The sequence below is a fragment of the Cricetulus griseus genome, chromosome 4 (genome assembly GCF_003668045.3).
Source record: "Cricetulus griseus strain 17A/GY chromosome 4, alternate assembly CriGri-PICRH-1.0, whole genome shotgun sequence".
Lineage (NCBI taxonomy): Eukaryota > Metazoa > Chordata > Mammalia > Rodentia > Cricetidae > Cricetulus > Cricetulus griseus.
The window spans coordinates 95,636,662-95,660,207 of NC_048597.1; the positions used below are offsets into that span (position 1 = coordinate 95,636,662).

At 52.1% G+C, this 23,546-nt stretch overlaps 2 protein-coding genes and 1 long non-coding RNA gene across 5 annotated transcripts in view; all 3 read left to right on the forward strand.

Annotated features, from left to right (window-relative positions):
* The window catches only part of Pxn (paxillin), a 52,267-nt gene extending 37,712 nt beyond the window's left edge, over positions 1–14,555 (forward strand). Inside the window, exons 1-12 of one of the 3 annotated variants that reach the window (XM_027414217.1) lie at positions 3,116–3,170; positions 3,275–3,501; positions 3,753–3,862; positions 4,198–4,334; positions 4,423–4,624; positions 5,604–5,739; positions 10,180–10,281; positions 10,530–10,700; positions 10,780–10,953; positions 11,465–11,546; positions 11,688–11,836; positions 12,452–14,555. In XM_027414217.1, the coding sequence (XP_027270018.1) occupies positions 3,131–3,170; positions 3,275–3,501; positions 3,753–3,862; positions 4,198–4,334; positions 4,423–4,624; positions 5,604–5,739; positions 10,180–10,281; positions 10,530–10,700; positions 10,780–10,953; positions 11,465–11,546; positions 11,688–11,836; positions 12,452–12,718 (1,797 nt within the window). In that variant the 5' untranslated portion in view covers positions 3,116–3,130 and the 3' untranslated portion in view covers positions 12,719–14,555. Of the gene's footprint in view, positions 1–3,115; positions 3,171–3,274; positions 3,502–3,752; positions 3,863–4,197; positions 4,335–4,422; positions 4,625–5,603; positions 5,740–10,179; positions 10,282–10,529; positions 10,701–10,779; positions 10,954–11,464; positions 11,547–11,687; positions 11,837–12,451 lie in introns of those variants that run through there. The other 2 variants (XM_027414218.1, XM_027414219.1) reach the window with 2 other exon arrangements.
* A 2,762-nt stretch (positions 14,556–17,317) lies between these two features.
* On the forward strand, positions 17,318–22,033 carry Rplp0 (ribosomal protein lateral stalk subunit P0). Its single transcript, XM_027414216.2, has 7 exons — positions 17,318–17,467; positions 17,710–17,811; positions 18,803–19,066; positions 19,163–19,309; positions 19,425–19,610; positions 20,781–20,921; positions 21,800–22,033. Exons 2-7 carry the CDS (start codon positions 17,758–17,760, stop codon positions 21,959–21,961), a joined length of 954 nt encoding a protein of 317 aa, XP_027270017.1. The 5' UTR covers positions 17,318–17,467; positions 17,710–17,757; the 3' UTR covers positions 21,962–22,033.
* On the forward strand, positions 17,818–18,541 carry LOC118238649. The gene is made up of 2 exons (XR_004769494.1): positions 17,818–18,075; positions 18,162–18,541. It is a non-coding gene; the product is annotated as an uncharacterized LOC118238649 (long non-coding RNA).
* Positions 22,034–23,546: the final 1,513 nt, after the last annotated feature.

Here is a 23,546-nt window from a genome sequence, read left to right on the forward strand (position 1 = left end):
CCAGCCCTCTCTTTCTTTTAAATTATATTTTATATGGTGTGTGTGTGTGTGTGTGTGTGTGTGTGTGTGTGTGTGTGTAGTGGTGGTGGTGGCCAGAGGACAGCTTGCAGGACTTGTTCTTTGCTTCTACCGTGTGGGTCCCAGGGTCTGTTGGATTCAAGCCATCAAGTGTAGTAGCAAACATGCTAAGTCATCTTGCTGGCCCCAAACCTCTCCATAAATTGAAAGGAAGGAAGGAAGGAAGGAAGCAAGCAATCTGGGGTGATGACTTGATGTGTAAACATGAGGACCTGAGTTTAGATCTTCAGCTCCCATATAAAAGCCTCGTGTAGCAATGTGTGTTTAGAACCTCGGTGCTGTGGGGGTAGAAATGGGTGGATCCCAGGGACTCAGTGACTAGCTAGTTTAGTAAAACCCTATCGCAAAACAAACAATGTTATTTTTTGAGGCCAGCCTGTTTTACATAGAGAGCTCTAGGACAGCCAGGGTTACATAGACCATATCTCTAAAAACAAAAACAATAACAAAAAAGGATGGGCTGGTGAGATGGCTCAGTGGGTAAAGGTACTGTAAGCTTGGTGACTTGAATTTAATACCTAGAACCCATGCAAAAGTGGAAGGAGAGAACCAACTCTACAAAGTTGTATTCTGGGCCAGGTGGTGGTGGCGCACGCCTTTAATCCCAGCACTCAGGAGGCAGAGGTGGGTGGATCTCTGTGAGTTTGAGGCCAGCCTGGTCTACAGAGGTTAGTACCAGGATAGCCAAGGCTACACAGAGAAACCCTGTCTCAAAAAACAAACAGAAAACTCCAAAAACCAAAGTGGCATGTGATAAAAGAATATACCTGGTAGCTGGGTGATTGTGGCACACACATTTAATCCCAGTACTTGGGAGGCAATGGCAGGCGGATCTCTGTGAGTTCGAGACCAGCCTGATCTACAAAAGCTAGTTCCAGGACAGCCTCCAAAGCCACAGAAAAACCCTGTCTCGACCCCTCCCCCCAAAAAAGGACATACCTGGCATAGATTTCCAACCTCCACACAGGCTCGAACTGCTGAGCACACATACACACGCACACACAAAAGAAAAGAAAGAAAACAAATAAATGAGAAAGGCTCGTGCCGCTGGGAGTGGTGATGGAGGTCGGAGAATTGAGAGTTTGGGGCCACCTGGCTTACATAACAGGACCCTGTCTCCGTTCAGAGGTGGACGTTACCATGCTGCAAGGCACCAGGTTCTAGCTCTAGTACCATAAAAATAGAATAGAAAAAAAAAAAAAAAGAAGTCAAACCAGAATCTGGCCCATAAACCAATAAAGCCAGACACAGCATCGCACCATGGGTGCAGGGCATGGGGACTTGTTGAGCGGGCAGTGGAACTCCTGATTTACCGGCTAGCAGGGAAGGCCATTGTCTTCCTTGGAGTGTTTGGAACTGGAGGGAACTGTGTTATCCCTTAGCCATCTTTGGCAAGGGGGACCTCAGCCCAGCCCTCTATGGCAGTGTTGTTGGGTTGGGGGATGGCAAGTTCCACAGGTGAAGCTCTTGGCCCTGATAGGTGTACAGGACTGCTCTTGCCAGCCCCATCAGGGCTGTATTTGTGGCCTGCTCTGTGGAGCTGGCCCTGCAGGCTCAGTCTGTGATGGAGGAAGAGGAGTTCCGCCTACTTTGGGCTGGGCCCAGAGGAAATGGACAGCAGGTGTGGCCCTAGAGACTCTTTGGGATTGGCTTTGGACATTAGTTCCTTTTATGCCCTTACCTAGACTCATAGAGACTCCCTGTAGTTCCGGTTTGTTGGAGGCAGGAAGTCAGAGCTCCTCCGGGGGACCTGGACGGGGAGGGGCTGCAGGAGCAGAATTTCTTCAGCAGCAAGAGACTGGGACCCAGGGTCCCGGCCTTCGAACAACTTCTCGTCCAGCCATACAGCAGGAGCCAGGGGTAGGTGCACCCACCCTAGTGACAGGTAGTCAGGGCTGCTAGGAGAGGGCATGACCTCAAAGGCCCTTGCTTCCCTTTTCTCTGCATGGGAATGGAGCTACAGACAGGGCCGCCAGCAAGGATCAGAGCTCGAGCCCCTGGTGTGTAGGAAGTTGAGTTCCTTAGATTTGGTATCTTGTCTCTTTGAAATCACAGCAGTCCCTCCTGCAGGCTTGGTGTCTGGGACTTAAGGAGTCTGAGGAGTCTTGTGATCCTGCCCTTTCCTGCTTTATCACTCAGGGCAGGTACTGCTAGCCTCCAAGCCTACTTTCCTCAGCTCCAAAGACAACAGTTTGGCCTTTTAGGTCACCAGAAGGGGCACTTGTTTGTGACCACGCGTGTAGATGCCTTTAGTGGTTCCTAGTAGATGGTGATCAGTGCAGTGCAGCCACTGCCCCTCGATTGCCACTCACGAGGGCCCAGGAAGCAGGTCACTAGATGCTGAGAGTGAGCAGGTCAGTGAGCAGTGCAGGAAGGAGGGAGGGTGTGGTGAGCGGGGCTGGACTGTACCCAGGCCGTGGCACTGTGGAAGGTCCCAAGATGGGAGGCTATGGCAGGAAGGTCAGTACCTCCAACTCCTGTCCCTCTAGCTGTCCCTTCCTGTCGAGAACCTGAGCCTCTTGTCGGCTACTGCATGCCAGGGTAATGGCAGCTTGTGTTGGAGATCTGACCCACCCCCCATTAAAAGCGGAGTCATGGGGCCCTGGAGTTTCTAGGGCTGGGCTGCTTGCCAGGCTTTGGCAGAGCAGTCTTACTCCCAGCTTGTTGAGGGGGTGGCTGCTGCCGAGCTGGCTTCATGCCAGCCCCCTACCTCTCTGCATACCTTACCCACAGCCTGGGGCCTCAGGAGGAGCTTAGAGCATGGAATTCCGCTCCTACCTGGAGCACAGGTGCTCCCTAAGGCCACCCCCTGTCTTTAGACTTGGGCTGAGGCTCTTAGAAGTCCAGAGAGGACCTGGCTCTATCTACCCAGCCCCTCCCTGTGCTGTGACATGACGTAGGACTCCTCCCACCCAGCTCTCCCAGTTGCCCTCAGGAATCAGAGTTCTAAGCAGGCATTTCTTGCTTACACCAGGCAGCAGCAGCCTAGCCTTGTCAGGAGGAATGCAGAGCCAGGCATCTAACCCCTGAGGGAGGAGAGGACGGGCAGCCGATGTGGAAACTCCAGGTCTCTTCTCCCATCGAAGCAGCAGGTGTCTGCCAGACAGGATCTCTTCAAGTTCAGGAAGGCAGGACACTGCCCCTGGGAAGTGCCCAATAGGGCCAACTCTCACCAGTGGACGTCTTCTCTTTGCAGACGCCCTGCTGGCAGACTTGGAATCAACCACCTCCCACATCTCCAAACGGCCAGTGTTCTTGTCAGAGGAGCCCCCTTACTCCTACCCAACTGGAAACCATACCTATCAGGAGACTGCAGTGCCACCCCCTGTTCCACCACCCCCATCCAGCGAGGCCCTCAATGGCACGATCCTTGACCCCTTAGACCAGTGGCAGCCTAGTGGTTCCCGATACACTCACCAGCAGGTAAGGTGGGGTCTGCGGAGCCCTTGGGGGCTGAGTGGTAAAAGGAGCTGATCTGCCGAGGAGATGGAAAGCCATTGGGGATGGACTGGGATTCTGGGCTCCTAGTCATACACTGCCCTTCTCACCCACCATGTGAGGGGCCAGTGACCAAGTATTAATCACCTGACTAGCTGTGGAAATTCCCTGGTGAGACAAGCTATGAGCAGGAGCTGCCTGGGGGTGGCCTGAGTAAAGTACTCTTTCTTCTGCAGCCTCCATCCCCGTCACCTGTGTACAGCTCCAGTGCTAAGACTTCCGGTGCCTCTAACCCTCAGGACAGCGCTCTCTGTTCCCGAGCAGGCGAGGAAGAACACGTCTACAGGTACAGAACCAGCACTGTACATCAGCCCGGCTTCTGGGAAACCCTAGGGCCACTGGTGGAACTATAGAAGGCCTGAAGGCCCCTGCCAGGCCCTGTGCTTGTCAGCTGGCTCCCCTCTGCCCTGTCACTGCCTTCTCTGTAGAGACAGCATCTCTGTAGTTGAGAAACTGAAGCAAAATTTCCTTCCTCCTTGCCTTACCACATTCCTTCCCTACCCTCCGCCTTCTTGCTGAAGAGACTTGGTAACATTCCACCCCTCCGGCCTTGAGAATCTGGGGCCTGCCACATCCAGTGCAGGGCAGAAGAGTCTTACTTGTTTCCTCTCCTTCTCAAAGCTTCCCCAACAAACACAAGTCCGCAGAGCCTTCACCTACCATGATGAGCTCCTCCCTGGGCAACAACCTCTCGGAGCTTGACCGTCTGTTACTAGAACTGAACGCTGTGCAGCACAACCCTTCAGGCTTCCCTGCAGGTGTGAGCGGGTCTCTGGACTACTCATGGGCCTTTGGGTTCCTAGAGGACTCAGGGATGAGCAACCATTTTGTTTCCTTATCTCCAAGATGAAGCCAACTCAAGCCCCCCACTACCTGGAGCCTTGAGCCCCCTTTATGGTGTCCCAGAGAGTAACAGTACCCTGGGAGGAAAAACTGGGCCCCTGATGAAAGAGAAGCCAAAGCGAAATGGAGGCCGGGGCCTGGAGGATGTGCGGCCCAGCGTGGAGAGCCTCTTGGATGAACTGGAGAGTTCTGTGCCTAGCCCTGTGTGAGTATCCATTAGGGTCTCCCCAGGCTGGGGAAGCTCTTGAAGTCTCACCCCGACTGTCTTCGGGCTGTGTGGTACCTGTCCATCAGCCCTGAAGTCACCTGCTCCCTACAGTGTCTGCTACTTGCCAGGTCCTGGGGATATGGCATGACCCGGCAAAGCCAGGGTTAGCACAGGTTTGCTGATGTGGCACAGGGTTTAGATCATGGCTGTGCCAGCTACAACAGTCTTACTCTCGCTCTATAAGTTGGAATAAGCCAAAGTAGGGCATGGTGACACATGGTTATAATCCCAGCATTTGGGAGGTCGAGGTTTGGAGATCTCAGGTGCAAGACCAATCTGGGCTATATAAGTGAGTTCCAAGACAGTCTGAACTGCATGAGACCATAGCGCAAAAATACGACATAAACTATAAAATAGGTAAAGCAGACAGTAATAATGGAGATGACCCTACATAGTAAATAGAGTGAGACCAAATAGTATATAATAGTATATAATGTTGGGGGGGGTGGGGGCTGGCTCGTAGCTGTGGCAATCACAGCTATTAGGGAAGCCCCTAATAGCGTCAGGTCTTGTTTATTTTGAGGTAGGGTTTCACTCTATATCCCAGACTCTTCTGAAACTCACTATGTAGTAGCCCTCCTGCCTCAGCTTCCCAAGTGCTGGGTTACAGGGATGAGCCACCATGTGTCAGTGTTTATTGATGTGTAATAATCTCGCATGTGTATAGTGTTGAGAGGCTTTGTAGTGGTGCCCCTGTCTTCCTGTAGGGGTACTGTGAACCACCTACCTTCTCTGGTCACCTCACCTCAGCACTGTTTCTTAGCTAGTCACTCTTTCCCAGGGATGGGGATCCCTAAGGTGCTGCTGGGTTCTGGTGGCCTTCCCTGGAGTTGGAGGTGTCGTTGATCTGGAGCCCCCCCCGTGGAGCCTGGGGCTGACCCTTGGGCTCCTTACTGACTCCATGCCTGCCCCACAGCCCGGCTATCACTGTGAACCAAGGTGAGATGAGCAGCCCACAGCGAGTCACCTCCAGCCAGCAGCAGACACGCATCTCGGCCTCCTCTGCTACCAGGGAGCTGGACGAGCTCATGGCTTCACTGTCGGATTTTAAGGTGCCCTCTGATTCTCTCTGTCTTCCCTGCTCCCATCCATTACCCTTCCTCAGTATGACTAGCAGCTCCTCGGGGCCCTGGAGGAGAGAGGCTAGGTAATATTCAAGACTGAGCTCCTTAGCAGCTTGTGAAGGCAGAGAAACCAGAGATGCCTTTAGCTGGAACATTCCTCCCTCTCCTGGTGATCCCAGCCACCAGGTCAAGGGGACCAGGAGCTGGAACACAGTGACAATGAGCCCTGTGTTGATAGCTGCTCTTGGTGGGGGAGGGTATGTCCTGCTGGGCCCCGTGGGACCAGGACCTCATGCCTGAGAGGTCACTTGTCCCAGAGCTGTATCTCCCACGCTATCTGTCCTCAGAGCACCCGCTTTCTTTCTGCTGTGGGGATGGGGTTTTCCAGCATTTCCAGCCAGCTTCCTTCTACCCTCACTTTCTTCTTTAAGGGCCTGAGTTCCCAGAGTCCTGTCTGTGGGAAACTTAACCTGCCAAGCACCTGGCCAGTCGGCATGAGGCGTCCCACCTTCCCCTCCCAGGCTCTCCAGGCCTGCCTGTCCACAACGTTTTCTTTAGAAGATGTGGTGCCTCAATAGGGATTAATACTGACTGAAATTTCTCATAGTTGCTGACTTCAGCTCCATGTGGGTCAGCCAGAGACCTTTGAGGCACAGCTTGGGGAATATGAGAAGGGAGCCAGGCTGTCTGTCCATTCTTGGCCTAGAAGGTGCCTCCTGCCTCCCTTCAGCTGGACTCATACTTGGAGCTCACACGGAGGTGGGAGATTGGGTGGAATTGGGGCTGGTAATAGCAATCACCTTGTTGCTGTGGTGATAAGCAGCCAGTCAGGATCCAGGCACTGATGGTGCTGGTACCTGTCCCTTAAGGCTGCAGTTGCTTTCTTAGACCTGTAGTCCAGTGCCACACGAGGAAAAGCTACACTGTGTCTTGGAGCCCTAGAGAAAGGACTTGAGGATATAGGAAAGCTGGGGTGGGCGGAGCACAGAGCTGGTGCCTGTGCCAGCTTCCCCTTGTTTGCACCTAGAACCAGCTCTGGAGCTCTCTTCCCATCATACAGCTTATTGCAAGTCCCCTTGGTGCTTACTGTGGGTGACTTTGTAAGCATGGCTTTGTGGATGTTTTCTGTTCCCTGGGTCTCCTAGAGTGCAAGGATGTGAGGCTCAGGCAAGCATTTCTGGGGTTAGACTCTTCCCAAAGACTCTTATGTCTATGCATTGCGGATGGTGGCTCTCTCAACTCTCAGGCCATGCCTGCCTGTTGCCTCACCTCTCTCCATGTCTCTCTCTCCCTTTCCCTTTGTCTTTCTCCTCCAGACTAGCTCTTCTGCTGTGGTGCTGAGCTCCCAGGGGCTGCTGCCCAGCTCTACTCCATTCCTACCCATCACCCTTCTTCATCCTCCTCCTCCCACTAAATTCTCCCATGGAGGCCACACCCCCATGGTCCTCAATAGGGAAGGAAATAGTCAGGTCCTTCTACCTTCTGGGGCTCCCAGGAGGCTTGATTTGGTCAGTCTCAAGGGGACATCTGGCACTCCGAACTCATGGTGTCCCTCTGGGGAGGGTTCTCAGCAGTCATTTGGTGCTAAGAGCCAGGCTCAAGTTAGGAATGACCTCACAGACTCCATGACTAAGCCCTTTCAGACTCCCCTCTGCCACACTCTGCACCCAGCTGTGAGCACAGGATCCCAGGGGCCGCTGGCCAGCTATGTGTGTTCGGAGGAGACGGTGGCTCCCGTTGAGAGATGGCCACAGGCTGTGCCAGGATCCAGGCCTGAGATTCCCCCCGGAGTGACTTACAGCATCCAGGAAGGGACCGAGCCAGCTGTCATGGCAGTGGATCGGCAGGCTGTCCTCCCAGACACCTGGAGTCTCACCAAGGAATGTGGCCAGCAGGAGCGAGCACAGTCAGAACCAGAAGGCCTAGAAAGCAGTTGCCCTGCCCCAGCTAATGAGGAGCAATTAGGTGGAAAGATTCCCTGGAGAGGAAGCCTGGGGGGACCAACCCAGGCACTTGAGAACCCAAGGAACCCAGAAGGTGCCACCAAAGCCACTCTGGAGGCCAGGAAGGAAGAGCCGGAGTTTCCTCATGCCGGGGTCATGGGCACACCCAACACCTCAGAGAGGATCTCCACCGCTGGCCAGGCAGGCAGCAGCTTGTGCAGCCACTAGGCTTGAGTGTGGGCCACTCCTTGCTAACCGCATGCAGCCCCTATAAATGTCTGCCTGGCAGAAAGTGCCAAGGATGGTGGCCCTGAGGATGTGTCGGGCAGTATTGTTACCTGGACCCTGCTGAGTGGTGGTGATGCTCCACCTTCTGCTTGCTCAAGACTGCCTTTAGAATTGCTGTCCCATTTTCAATGTGCAGAACAGTGAAAGCATGGATTTGGGAACCATACAGACCCACACACCACTCTGGCAATACCTGCTAGCCATGTGACCCTGGGGAACCACCCAGAGGCTCAGCTTTCTCTTCTTTAAAATGGGAGCAATAATAGCACACTTTCTCAGGTCACCCAGAGGATTAGATGTGATAATTCCTGAAAAGTAGATAAAACACCATACCTGGTTTTCCTTCCTTCACTCCTGGCTGTTGGTCCTGCCTTAGCCTTCTGAGTGCTTGGATTATAGTTGTGCGCCATCATGCCTGGCTCTTATTTTTTTCTTGTATGATTCGAACTTTACACCTCTTTCCAGCCCCCCCCCACACACACACACTGCAGATGAGTAAGTTACAAGGTCAACTGGGAAAAACACTGGTTAAAAGATGTAAAGAAAAAAGGAGCCTCCCTTTTTCTATTTAAGTCGGAAGGAAAGAAGGGAGGGAGGGAAAGGGCTGTCAAATAATTACTGTGATAACCCTATGAGGTAAGCCAACAAAATGCTGCTGTCCCATTTTAAGGATAGAGAGACGGAGGTCCCTGGAAGTTAAGTTAGTGTTCCAGGCTAGAGGCTGACTTGGAGGTGGATGCAGGGCCGCAGGAGTGTCTTCAGCTTGCTGTGCCCAGTCAGCCTTGTCTACTTCCTGCTTCCCCACCGCAGCTCTGCCCTCCTCACTCTGCTTTTGCCTCCCCTGTGACACCCTAATGTGAACTGAACACCATTAGACCTTGCCTGGAATGGGATGGTGACAGCTTTGCCCTCCACCCCCAGATCCGCTCTGTGATCAGGAGGAGCCGGGAGACAGGCCATGTCCATCCCATGTCCCGGGAACCCTCCCCTCGCCGCCGGCTGGACCCTGCCACCCTGAGCAGGACCCCATCCCAGGAGCAGCTCATTGCAGAGCTGCAGGGCCGGCTGGGCATCCAGCTGGAGTCAGAGGAGGTGGCGGGGGCCTCTGCACAGGACTGGCTGACTGAAGGCGTTGTCATCACTGTGCAGCCACGTGGGAGGCGGGCCGGGGGGCAGCTGGTAGAGAAGGTAGCCAGCAAATGCTGGGGCCAAGGCCTGGGAAGTGGGATCTGGAGGTTTCCTGGGCCCCAGTGCTGACTGAGAAAGATTTGGGGGTGGTGGGTGGTTTCTGCATTCCATGGCCTAATGACAAGGCTGGCCACATGGCTCTGCCCTCTCCTGGCTACTGGAGTTCCTGCCTTCCGTATCTCTCTGCTTTCTTCTTCCCAGGTCATCTACCCTCCCGACTCTCCCATTCCCCTGAGAAGAACCCTCTCTGTTGTGGCTCCTTCTCCTCCTGACCCTTTACTCCAGCCTCACCCTGACCCCTTGGCCAGCAGCCCTCCTCTCCGGCCCAGCCTGCCCACTCCCTCGTGTCCAGGGCCCTTGGCTGGTGCATGTGCTTCTTCTGGGGTCCCGAGTGCAGGGGGGAAGCCCCAGGAGGAGGACGGGCACGGCCCTCCTGGTCTCATCCCTGTACCCCACACCATGAGGTCTGTGGGCTGCCAGACCAACGAGGACACGCTCTTCCACCCAATGCAGGCAGGCCTCCCAGGGTCCCCGTGTCTGCCCTACCTGAGCCCTGTGTCAGCCCTGACGCAGTAACTGAGTCCTTCCTTAGAACCTGACCCCGGCTCCTCCTGAGCCTGATGTCCAGGCTCCATCTCAGGGAATCCCACCCCCACCCCCAGCCCCTTCTCTGGGGCCCTTTCAGCAGAGGAAGCCCTCCCATACCGGAAACTCCCAACTTCTCTACCCTTGTTGCCTGGGCCTGCGGTTGTCAAGTTTCCTTCCCATTATCCTGCCCGATGCCTACTCTCTCTCTCCTCTCCTCCCTGGGCCTCTGTCTCAGGTTCTTTTGCTCTAGATATATTCTCTCTTTATCCCCCCACCCCCACCCCACCCCCGCCCATCTTTGGTACTGCCAGTAGTGAGAAACCCTCTTATCCTGTGATCCCTGTGTGAAACAATCCAGTGACGAGGCCTCTTTATCTTAGTTTCTAAACAGTGTCTTCTCCTCCTTTCTTTCCCATCTAAGATGCACGGCCTGGAACAGAGAGTGGATGGAGAGCGGCAGTGGGCAGCCGGCTGGCCCCCCAGCAGCAGGCAGAGCAGCCCTGAAGGGCAGGACGAGGGAGGGGTCAGTGCTCGGGCTGGGGGCTGAGTTCTTACTTGGCATGTTTTCCCTGGGCTTGGTCGTACAGCTGGGTGCTAGAAGCCCTCCTTGACCCTAGGACTGCCTGCTGATATCACTCCCCTACCCCCAGAGGACACTGCCTTTTGCCTCAGTCAGCCCATCTGTTCAGGATGCAAAGCCTCATGGGTGTTATGCCGTGAGTTGCCCACCCCAGGCCCTGGAAATCTTATAGGCCTTCTCTGTGCCCACAGTTCATGGCCCAGGGGAAAACTGGGAGCAGCCCACCCCCTGGGGGACTCTCAAAGCCTGGGAGCCAGCTCGACAGCATGTTGGGAAGTCTGCAGTCTGACCTGAACAAGCTGGGAGTCGCCACGGTGGCCAAAGGGGTCTGTGGGGCCTGCAAGAAGCCCATCGCTGGGCAGGTAAGAAGCAGGGCACCTACTGGCACTGGGACCTTTGCTCCTGTCCTCACCGTGAGTCACTTTGTGTCTGTCTTCTCAGGTTGTGACTGCCATGGGGAAGACATGGCACCCCGAGCACTTTGTCTGCACCCACTGCCAGGAAGAGATCGGATCACGGAACTTCTTCGAGCGGGACGGACAGCCTTACTGTGAAAAGGACTACCACAGCCTCTTCTCCCCCCGCTGTTACTACTGTAACGGGCCCATCCTGGATGTGAGTGTGCACATGTGGGTGGTAGGCTCTGGCCTCGGGGCTGTCAGTCTGGGCTCCAGCCATGGTCTCAGTTTCATCTCCACTGTAACCCTCAGTCTTCTGTTCCGAGAAGTGTCAGCCCCAAGGCTCACACAGACAGGAAGTGATAGGTCCCTGCTGAGTCCTAGCAGCCTTGGTGCTCTAGCTCCCACCCACCTCCCAGTCCTCGAGTTCAGCTGCAGAGGATTAGGAGCCCCATAGATAGTGGGCTGGGTGCCAGCTGTCTCACTTTCCACAATGTGTAAATGTGTAATGTTAGGGAGAGGCCCTGGAGCAGGGGTCACAATAAAAAGCATGGACTTGGAGCCCACGAGGTTTGAAGAAGTGTGTGTGTGTGTGTGTGTGTGTGTGTGTGTGTGTGTGTTATACTTCAGCAGCTCTAAATACTTAGCATTTACAGTTCCCTGGCTGTGAGCAGGGCTGAGGTTGGGAGGGAGAACCTTACCCATGATCCCTTTTTCTGCTTTCACAGAAAGTAGTGACAGCACTTGACCGGACATGGCACCCGGAACACTTCTTCTGTGCTCAGTGCGGAGCCTTCTTCGGTCCAGAAGGTATGGCTATGCTGGAAGGCATGCCTGTCACTCTCTGGGATGTCCCAGAGGGTGGTGGGCTGAGCTGACAATCAATGGTGGAATCAGGGTGGCTCCATGTCTAGAGGCCCCAAATCTACCTCTACACCCCCTGACCCTCAGGGTTCCATGAGAAGGACGGCAAAGCCTACTGTCGGAAGGATTACTTCGACATGTTTGCGCCCAAGTGTGGCGGCTGTGCCCGCGCCATCCTGGAGAACTACATTTCAGCCCTCAACACACTCTGGCACCCAGAATGCTTTGTGTGCAGGGTAAGGCAGGTCTGGGAGCAGGTCTCGGGAGAAGGTGGGGCTCTCAGGGAGTGAGTAGGGGTGGGGGGTGAGGTGGAGTGTATTGTGTGTGCTTCTTCAAGACAACGAGCAAGTTAGAGGTGCCCAGTGCGCTAGAGCTGTGGAGGCCGCGGGACTGGGGCTCAATAGAAGTGGACAGGGAGCCCCAAAGCTATGACTGGGCCCCAGCAAGGGCTGGTGGACAAGTAACCCCAGGAAACTCTTGGCTGCTGCCTGTGCCTGTCATACCTGTGCGTGCACACTAATCTCCAAATGGAAATCCAGGATGCAGAATTTCAGCTCAGGCTTCCTTCCCATCCCTTCTCCCGCCCTGCCTGGTCCCATTTCTGGCAACAGCTTTCCAGCCATCTGCTTGAATCCAGAACGCTCAGCTCTGTTTGAATGCAGGCTGCACAGTTTAGTTGTGACCTTGATTAGGTCACCTCACTTACATCCCTTTTCCTCCTCCAGGGGAAAATTAAGTATTTAGCCTAACTCATAGGAAATGATAAGTAGACAGGGGCCACCACAGAGGTGATGGTCCTCTGAGCCCTGCCCAGGACAGCTCTTGAGCCTTTTCCCTCTTCTGCCTGGCAGGAATGCTTCACGCCTTTCGTCAATGGTAGCTTCTTTGAGCACGATGGGCAGCCATACTGTGAGGTCCACTACCACGAGCGGCGAGGCTCCCTGTGCTCTGGTTGCCAGAAGCCCATTACTGGCCGCTGCATCACCGCCATGGCCAAGAAGTTCCACCCGGAGCACTTTGTCTGTGCCTTTTGCCTCAAGCAGCTCAACAAGGGCACCTTCAAGGAGCAGAATGACAAGCCCTACTGCCAGAGCTGCTTCCTGAAGCTCTTCTGCTAGGTCCCTCCCATCACCCACCCCTCCCCAGCCAGCACCACCTACTGCTACTGTGACCCAAGGACCTCGCCCAGGGGTGAAGGGCCGATCCGACAGAAACTGGAAGCTTGTCCGTGGCAGGAGCAGGACAGGACTGTGGAGGTCCTGCGTGATCCTCACCCCACAGAGTTTCAGGGGCCTCCTTCCCCTTCTTCAGCTCTCCTGGGCTCTGTGCACTTCTTCCTCCCCGGTGGTGGAGTCTGGGGCCCAGTAGTCCCTAAGTGTGTCCTCATGAGCCAGCACCCCACCCACCCTAGAGCTTCTCACTGTCACCGTTCAGTGTGGAGTCAGAGTGGGAGGGCAGCGAGGGTCAGCCAGGGGCTCTTTTTATCCTTATTTCTCTCACCCTAATTACCCTGAGTGTACTGGGGACTCCGGGCCCCCTCTAGACAATGCCAGCATAAACTCACCCACAGGCCACCTAAGGCACTTTGGGTTCCACTGTCCAGTCTCCCAGGATCTGGGTGACTGCCCCGGGTTCACCGAGAGAGGCTTCTCCAGCAATAATGTTTTATGTAGCCACATCTCCATCTCTGGGGATGGCGTGAGGTGGGGATGGCCACCCGTGCCTCAACACTGTATCAATTTTGATAGATTTCTACACTGAGGTTCGACTTCGTATTGCTCAAGTTGCTTTTACTTCTCTCTACAAGATGATTTTGAAGAGATTTGAAGAACGTCCCCTTTTGTATTCTTGACTTTGTTCACCGTCACTGGTCCTGCCAGTGGCCTCGGCTTTGGTATGGACTTTGCTTTGTACTGAGGGATTGGGATGGGTAAACAATTTGTATTTTATTTTGTTTCTTAGCACAAGCCAGTTGAGACCCTGTTCTGTAACTTCACAGCTCCCCAGGACTGTTTTAAACTGCTGTATTTCCAAACTTCCCTTATTGCCCAGGCCAACAGGCTCTTCATTAAGAACTGGTCTGAGGGTCTCCAGCCCTTTTGGACCTGGAATTTTGAACCTCCTGTGTCCTGTTCCCAAGGGAGGCAAAGGGGAAAGTATATATTTGGGGTCTGCTTCCTGCCTGAGCAAGCCATCAGGAGCCAGTCTCTGCTCCTCATGAACTTTCTGGCAACAAGGAGAGCCCATTGGACACTTACTTAGCCACCTCGTTGCTTCTCCGTGCTCCTTCCGCCTTCTCAGGAAAGCTGGGGTCTGATTTTGACCAGGAAGAACCATAAGGGTCTCTGGACTCGGTCCTACTGGGTGTATCACTTCCTCAAACTTCCTGGTGATTGGAGCAAAGTTTGCTGCCTCTCACAGATGGGATTCATGCTTGTGGGGGGATGGGGGTCCTGGGAAGAATGCCCTAAGTTGGTGAAGAGAGCCTGGTAGGATTTGGAATAGAGGGACAAGATCCTGTTAGAGCTATGGAAGGCTCCATAGCTCCCATTCCAAAGGATGGAGTGGGAGCAGCCAGCCCTGGAACAGGCACGCACACCAGAAGGGTCCAGAGGCAGGGGACCCAGACATTACATCACCTTCCTAGTAGAGGCCCCCTGTGATGGGATCCCAGACAAGAATCCTTGGTCAGGGCTAAGCTAGCAGCCCTGGTCCCGGAAGGTGAGCTTGGCGCTCCAGAGGTCTGACACAGCACTGCCACTCACAGGCCTTTACTGCTCTGTTTACAGTGACCCGTTCCAGGCCCCTCTCCAAGAAGAGACTGGGGTATCTGGAAGGCCATTCTCTGGGTCAATGGATGTGTGATCATTTGACTTTTTACCTATAAACTCCTAACCTGGCTTTTTCCATTTCAATTCCTGTGATTTATGCCAATAAAGTTTGCCATTATTTTCACTTGTGCTGATGCTGTCTCTTGGACATTTGACCTAGTTGCCACAGCGGAGAAACTGAAATCTCTCTAGACCCAGAAGAGTCACAGAAAGAAGGCAGATCATTGACTTTCCCTTCCTGGAGGTTGCAAAAGCCAGAGAATGGGATCCTGGGAGCTTGCCTGTGCCCTGGGTTCTCCTGGCTCCAGCATGAGCTTTCCTGGACTAGGGGGCATTTACTGGGCCAACAGAGGCGGGTCCTGTTCTGGGGCTGTCAAGTGGATGCACTGAGGGTGTCTCCCATTGGCCTGTGGGTGGCCTTCCAGCTACTGATGAAGGAGAAAGGAAATGACCAGGCCCCGGGACAACACCTTGGTTGATTCTCTATGGAATGCCACAGACTTCCTGCTGCTGGTCAGCCTCTACTGCCTCCTTGTGGTCATGTTCATACATGCTTGATTTCTCTTGTCAGATCTCTGGGCCCCCAAACTGGATGGTTTCATTTGTGATAAGCTGCCTCTGCCTCCCCAGTGCTGGGATTAAAGGTGGGTGCCACCAAAGCCCGACTAGATCAGTTTCTAGGCAGTAGAGTAAATACTATTCCGAATGTTGACTCTATCGTTGTGAGCTTGGAAGTAGCCGTTGTGAGTTGCTGTGCTTACTGTGACCTTCAACACCCACTCAGAGATAAAGACTTGGCCTATTTTTCCTACCCTTGCTAGATACTTCCTTACAGAAATGTGATTGGCCTTCTCAGTAATGCGTTACGGATACTTTCCCATGCCGCTGGATATAGATTTGCAGCATTTCTAATGGCTCCATGGCACAATGTTTATTGATATACCACAGTTAGAGACAGTATTTATATTGTCAGGGCCAGCATGTCCTTGGAAATGTCATTTGTATACACCTGGAAAGATGCATTTAGAGAAGAACAGATGTAGGGTTTGGTTGCCTGTAGCACAGTGAGGCCCATGAGCTTTGAACCTGTTCCTAGGTCCTACTTCTGCAATACCAGACAGTTTAACCTTTGGGACTTTTCTCATTAAGATACTACACCTCAGGGTTGAGGGGGACAGTAACATCAGGACCATGCACAAGTACTTAGCACAGTGCTGAGTTTGCAAAAACTGTCATTAAAGAGCGACCTCAGCAGTCAGTGATGCCAGTGGTTCTCAAACTGGGCTGCTCTTCAAAACTACAAGTATACTGCTTGCCTAGCATGAACAAGGCCCTGGGTTCAGTACAGCCCCCCCCCACACGTTTATTTATATCTCCATAGATATTTATTCATGGGTCTGGAGAGCTGACTCAGCAGTTAAGAACAAGTGCACTCTTCACTCTTCGAAGGCCCTGAGTTCAGTTCCCAGTGTCAATGGCTGACAGCTCACAAAACACCTGGAGCTCTAGAGGCTCTGACCTCTGTGGACACTTTCACTCATGTGGCTTACATTTACACGGGCTCACACACAAACTCACAAATACACAAAACCTTAAAAACAAAACAAAACAAAAACCCTGGGTCCTACTCCAGTACACTCTTCCTGGCTAGGGGCCGTGGATGTCTGTGTTTGTGAAGCTCCTGGGCTGTTGTTGGGTCTGGGAACTGCAGTGTGAAAAGATGGCCTCATACCTGCGAAAGCAGGACTAAACTGGCAGGACTGGATATCAACCCGGCAACCACCCCCCTCCCCCCAAGGCTAGCCGAGGGGAACATTTCAAGAAGCAGAAACATTTGTAGCAAATGTTTGTTGGCCACATGTGGCCTAGATACACTCACTGAAGATTTCCAATCAGCTCAGGGAAGTAGTGGAGATGGGAAGGAAAAGCCCCTCCCCCCCTCAGTCTTAGGATCTTGCGTTTAAAAACTATGTCTTGAGCTTTGTGCCTGTGCGGTCACTGGGGAGCTTGGGGCAGGAGGATCAGTGGAAGGCTGGGTCAGGCTACAGAGTCAGACTCTGTCAAAGATAAAGCAAAACAATTATCCCAATAAATGTTGAATGAATGTATATAATAAAAGAAGCTAATGTATTGATTTTCTCCTGTATCCCAGCAATGGTATAAGAACCTCCTGTTACAAATGAGGAGGGAAGGCAGATAGATGGCCAGCAAAGTGGCAGAACCAAGTTATGGATCCAGGTCATCTGGCCACCCTGTGGTCTCCCATCCAACAAACACTTATATACCTAATGTCTGGAGGCACAGGACAAAATGTCTGCCTTTATGAGGCTTCCATTCCTGCAGGGAGAGGCTGATGAATATAATGTGATAAACTATACAGTGAGAAGGCAGGGAAGTGAACAGTAGGTTTGATCCCCCTTTCTCTTAAAATTTGAAATCAGGACTCAGGGCAAGTCTCGTTTGCAGCAGGATTTGGAGGAGGTAGATGAGTTTCTCAGGCAGATACTGGCCAGCACCATTTCAGGAAGATGGAAAAGTTTGGCAAAAGCCCTGAAACAAGGGCACACTCTGGAAAAACAGACATCAGGCTGGAGACATACGTTTCAGTAGAAAAGCAAGAGACAGGATCGCAGGGAGAAGGCGGGAGCGGTCGTGTAGGACCTTGTACATAATCTGGGTTTAAGGCTTAGAGGTTTTACTTGATATGTTTTGTGCAAATAAGGACGGAGGTTTTGAAAGGCAGAATTGTCAATTTGCTGTACTGGCTCGGTGACGCTGCAAGGCGGCTCCAGCCCAGCAGAGGGCAGCAGCTCCCGAAGCGCTTCTCTAATGCAGCAGGGTGCAGTGTCCTTACTCACCCTACTTGCTGGAGTGGCAGCGGTATCACCCAATGGCTGCCTACATTGATTTGGTGAGGCGGGACGGTTGATGGCGCCAGCCAATAGGTATGGATGTCGTCATCGGATAACCAGGCCGCCCATATAAAAGGCGCACGCGGGCGCGCGGGCCTCCTCTCGCCAGGCGTCCTCATTAGAGGTTGGGCTTACGTTTATCTGTGAGGGATGATGGGGGTCAGGCGCGTGGGGACTCTGGGGTCGGGGACGGTGGACTCGGGACGCGGTGAGGGAGGCACGGGACCGGCCGCCCCGTCCTGCCTGCGGCCTCACTCGCGCTGTTGGCGGCGTCCCCTCCGGGCCCAGCTCCCGCGCGGCCGCCTAGGCCTCAGGCCGGAGACTGGTGTCGAGGTGGCCAGGCTTACACTGCCCTTCTCTCCCTAGTGACATCGTCTTTAAACCCTGCGTGGCAATCCCTGACGCACCGCCGTGATGCCCAGGGAAGACAGGGCGACCTGGAAGTCCAACTACTTCCTTAAGATCATCGTAAGTGCGGAGCGGGTCGTGGGAGAGCCGCTTCCGCCCCGGGCTCTTGGGGGCAGCCACCTGCCAGGCGCTTTTCCCTGAATTGTGTTATCTAGAGGACGGATTTAACCTCAGGTTCCGGATGTAGGTTCTCCTGTTGCAGAATTACTTCACCGAGGGGTTCATCCAGTAGAACCCCTATCGTCTGCAAAGGGCTGAGACAGGAGTGACTCACTGTAAGGAGGAGGCATGTTGTAGCAAACCAGACACCTACCAGTCAAGCTGGTGTGTAGTGACTTACTACAAAAGGCCTTTTAAGCTGTTTTTTTTTTCTTCTTTTTTAAAGTTTAATTTACTTATTACATATACAGTGTTCTGCCTACATGCCAGAAGAGGGCACCAGATTGGATTGTAGACGGCCACCATGTGGTCGCTGGGAATTGAACTCTGGAAGAGCAGTCAGTGGTCTTAACCTCTGAGCCATCTCTCCAGCCCTGAAGCGGTTGTTAATGAGATCTGCTGCTAGCCTTGGTAGGCATTAGACTGGTTTAGTTTCCTTTGATTACCATTGTGAGTTTTAGACACAGAATTGGGTATGGCAACTTACATATTCCCAACTTAAATTCCCTTGTCAGCTCTGCCATAGTTTTTCTGTGCTGTAACGCCATCTCTTGCCATCTCTTACCTTGATCGGTGTCATTTTAGTCAACCAAGTATTCCTTACTTCAAAAACACATTTTTTTTTTTTTTTGAGTTAGGGCTTCCCCATGTAGCTCAGGCTGGCCAAGAATTTGCAATTAGGCCTCAACCGGCCTGACAGGTTTGTGCCATCACACTCAGCAGAGAGGTAATTTTTGGCTGCCTCTCAAATGTAATTTATTTCGTTCATAATAATGTTAAGCTCAGGTGGCTGACTCTTAATGAAGTGTCATAGCTTTGACAGCATGAAAGAACACTGACGGGGCTTCTGCTGTTTTTTGGTTTCAACTTGATTTCCTGGCTTGTTTTGTAGCAACTTTTGGATGATTACCCAAAATGCTTTATTGTGGGAGCAGACAATGTGGGCTCAAAGCAGATGCAGCAGATCCGCATGTCCCTTCGAGGGAAGGCTGTGGTGCTGATGGGCAAAAACACCATGATGCGCAAGGCCATCCGGGGGCACCTGGAGAACAACCCAGCTCTGGAGAAGCTGCTGCCCCACATCCGGGGGAATGTGGGCTTTGTGTTCACCAAGGAGGACCTCACTGAAATTAGGGACATGCTGCTGGCCAATAAGGTAAGGGGGGAATCAGACTGGGTGAAGAGTGGAAGCAGAATTTAACCATCCCCATGTTTATCGGTTTCTCACTGTTCATACCTTTGTTCTGTTCAGGTGCCGGCTGCTGCCCGTGCTGGTGCCATCGCCCCATGTGAGGTCACTGTGCCAGCCCAGAACACTGGTCTGGGGCCCGAGAAGACCTCTTTCTTCCAGGCTTTGGGCATCACCACTAAAATCTCCAGGGGCACCATTGAAATTCTAGTGAGTAGGCCAGGCTTGCAGTGGTAGCTTGGCATTTGAGAGGGTTGGTCCCTTGGAGGCTGTGGGCCTATTTTATGTCCAGATGGTAACTGCCTGATGTTTTCTTGTTCTTTAGAGTGATGTGCAGCTGATAAAAACTGGAGACAAAGTAGGAGCCAGTGAAGCCACACTGCTGAACATGCTCAACATCTCCCCCTTCTCCTTTGGGCTGATCATCCAGCAGGTGTTTGACAATGGCAGCATTTACAACCCAGAAGTGCTTGACATCACAGAGCAGACTTTGCACTCACGCTTCCTAGAGGTATGCTACCAGCTCCTAACCCCAAATGCTGGGAGCATGGCAGGTACAAGTGTATGCCAACCGTCTTCAGCCTGTTCATTTTCTCATCTGTAAAAACCAGGAGCAACAGCTGGGTGTTGGTGGCACACGCTTTGGGTGGAGGCAGGTGGATTTCTGTGAGTTCAAGGCCAGCCTGCTCTACCGAATGAGTTCTAGGACAGACTCCAAAACAATACAGAGCAAGCCTGTCTCAAAAAACTGTAAAACCCCACCCCGCCCCGAAAAAAAAAAACAGGAGTGACTGTAAAGTGTGTGGGGGGGTTTCAGTGAATTGTGTGCTTATTTATAGCCTGTAATACAGCTGGGTATGGTGGCCTGCATCTTTAAGAGGAGACTGGCCATCTCTTGAGAGTTTAAGGCTATCCTGGCCTACATAGTGAGTTCCAGGACCAACAGGTCCATTTAAGAGACACCCTGTCTCAAACATGTACAGCACTGTTGTTTTTTCGAGACAAGGTTTCTCTGTGTGACCTAGAACTCTGTAGACCAGACTGGCCAAAAACTCATATCCAACCGCCTCTGCCTTCTAAGTAATCAAAAGGTGTCTGCCACCACTGCCTGTCTTACCTTTTTCTTAAAAAGGTATTTTATTCTGAGGGTGTTTTACCTGGTTTTGCTATCAAGTTCTCATTTAATGACTTTTTTCCTTTTGTGAACGACATACTGAAATTACATTCTTATTAAATTTTTTTGAGAGTTTGGTATTTATAGTTTCTACTCCGTCCAACTCCTACCATGCCTATACCCAATCATATTTGAAAGATGTACTGAGCAGGTCTTACAGCATTTCCATTGCATTGTGAGTTGGAAGTAACAGCGTTCATAGGTCTGAAGGAAGTTGTGTAGACCTATGAAAGACCAAAACATTTTACATGTAAAGACTTGAATCTGGATTCTGATGTCTGCAGTGGGCTATGAGTAGCTCTGCTTATAAGAAGTTTCATAATTGGCAAATTACATCTAGAAATAGATAACAGCTTAGATTTTCAAGAAAATGTGTGTGGAACACCCAGGTTTGGAGTAAGGGTAAACTGATGGGTCGTCTGGTCTGCCAGGAGTATCTGATGTGAGAAGGCTTGGAGACCAGGGGTGTGAGTTTAAACATTGGCATTTGTTTCTCCTCCCATGCAGGGTGTCCGAAATGTTGCCAGTGTTTGTCTGCAGATTGGTTACCCGACTGTTGCCTCAGTGCCACACTCTATCATCAATGGTTACAAGCGGGTCCTGGCTTTGTCTGTGGAGACTGATTACACCTTCCCACTTGCTGAAAAGGTAAAAGATATTCTTCTAGGACCATAGTGGCTTGAATGACATCAGGGTAACAAACAGCAGGCTGCTGAGTTGGTGAATTAATACTCCATTCTTTAAGACAAGGGGTACTCTTTGAGACAGTTGAAAGTAGCCAGAGCTGATTTTAAGCTGTGTAGTGGGTGACCTTGATTGTAGGTATATGCACCACCAGGTCTGGGCTTTGCTGCTATGCAGTCTACCAACAGAGGTATTATTAATAGATCCCCAGTACATTGCTGGATGGGGACTTGGTCTCTGTATAGCTCTGGCTGGCCTGGAACTATTAGGTTGGCCTCAAGGGATGCACTTGCCTCTATCTCAGTGCTGGGATTAAGTGTGGTCCACCACTGTATGCCTGAGTATATTTTTTTGTAAGAGGCAGGATGTGGAATTAATTCCTATAGCCCTATCATTACTGTGAGTTTGAACCTGCCCTGCCTGAGCTACATATACATAGTGAGGTCCTTTCTTAATAAAAAAGGAAGCCAGGCATTGGTGGCGCACGCCTTTAATCCCAGCACTCAGGAGGCAGACGCAGGTGGATCTCTGTGAGTTCGAGACCAGCCTGGTCTACAAGAGCTAGTTACCAGGACAGCATCCAAAGCCACAGAGAAACTGTCTCAAAAAAACCAAAAACAAAAAGGGAAAACATGGATTTTTAAAGATGAAGAACAAAGGTATGCAAATTCTCACATTAAAAATGTCAAACCCCAGTGCCCCTCCCAACACACTCTACTTCAGATCTCCTGATGGGGTAACTGCTTGTACACATGTGGGAGCTGCAGGAGCTGCACAACAGCAGGAAGGGTGTGGGTGGTGTATGAGAGTGGAAGATGACATTGGCCATCTCTTTCTTCAAGGTCAAGGCCTTCTTGGCTGATCCATCTGCATTTGCGGCTGCTGCTCCTGTGGCTGCTGCCACCACTGCTGCTCCTGCTGCCGCTGCAGCCCCAGCGAAGGCTGAAGCCAAGGAAGAGTCGGAGGAATCAGATGAGGATATGGGATTTGGTCTGTTTGACTGATCCCTCAGAGCAACCTACTCAGCCAGTTTAATTTGAGAAATATGGAAATAAAGAATAAAGTCTTACTTCTGTTAAAATTGTCTGTCTGAATTTATTTTGTATACTTCGAAAACTAAGTCTCACCTTGCAGCCCAGGCTGGCCTTGGATGCAGAGATGTGCTGGGATTAAAGATGTGCCACCAATCTTTTCTTTTTTTAAGAGTAGTTCCCTTTATCCATGGGGGATATATTCCAAGATTAGTATACCAACTCTGTACAGTTGAACCTTGATATCTATAACTGGTCTCTGGGCTTTTTTTGGATATCTAGGCTAGTGGCTACTACTGCTGGGGATGCTTCAGATCTGGAACTCCATCCCTTAGGCTGAGGCAACAGTAAAATGCTGGGTTTGAGCTAGGGTTGGTAACAGGTCTGAAATCCCACTCTTGAGTGCTCACTGAGCCATCTGCCTCACCAGCCCAATGGTGTCTTGACATTAAGTACTGCAACCCATGTTGGTGTAGAAATTGGTTTTCCCGCCTTAGCCTCCTGGGTACAGCAAACTACACGCACTGCTATGTGTCTGGCACGGATGAGTTCTGTTAAATACCCATGTGTTTGTGTACATAAGATGTGCATCTGAATCTGGAGTAGAATATAAAGCTGACTTTTCATTAAGGTGGAATAAAACAATAAAACAGGCTTAACTGAATACAGGGACAGTTAATAACTGGCCACTAAGCAAGTAGTGTACATAGTTTCATGTTTGTTCTAGTTGGGAGGGTGCAAACTAGAAAATTGTACGACTTACCAAAATGTATCTTCAGTTCGTGTGCATGCACAAGTAAAGGTGTGGACAAGGAATTTATGCTAGGATTCTGGCCTTTCCGCTAGAACTGTAGCTTGATGTCAGTTCATATAGACATTCAGTAAGTGTCAAGTCTGAAAAGCTCAGGGTTTAAAAACGAATTGGAGATCTAATTCGTAACTAATATCCACTGGTATTAGTTATGAAGCTTGTGGCTTATTACTACAAATCTGTATGGTTTAACTCGTTTGAACTAGGTGTTTGAAAGCCACTGCTGAGGACCACGAAGTAGCCTGGAGACAGCGTTCTCTAAAGCATAGAGTCCCATTAAGCATTAAATCTTCCTCACTCCTGCCCGCAGCCAGTTTAGGGCCCAGACTCCCAGCAGGACCGCTCAGCGATTCCCCAGGCATCCCTGCATTCTCCCTGTCTCTCATCCACCTGCTGTAACCTCCAGGTCCTCTCCGGACTGCAGGACGTCAGACTAATTCTTTGGGTTCAGCTCCCGGAGCCCGGGGAGCCGCATTTAGTGGCTCCGACAAAGAACACAGAACCTTCAGGAAACTCCCGGTGGGGTGTCGGGGCTGACTCCCGGATGCCCAACGACGCGGAAGCTGCCGGGCGTCTCCCCGGACGCCAGGCTGAGAAAAGCCTGCGTCCCGGGGTTCCAGCGCGACCCAGCAGTGGCCGCCCTCCCGCCCGGGGGCGCCAAGCGCAGCCTTGCCGCGTGGGCTCCGCCGTGACCCGGAAGAACTCCGGAAGAGCCCCGGAAGCGGTTCCGGAGTGGGCGCCGGCAGG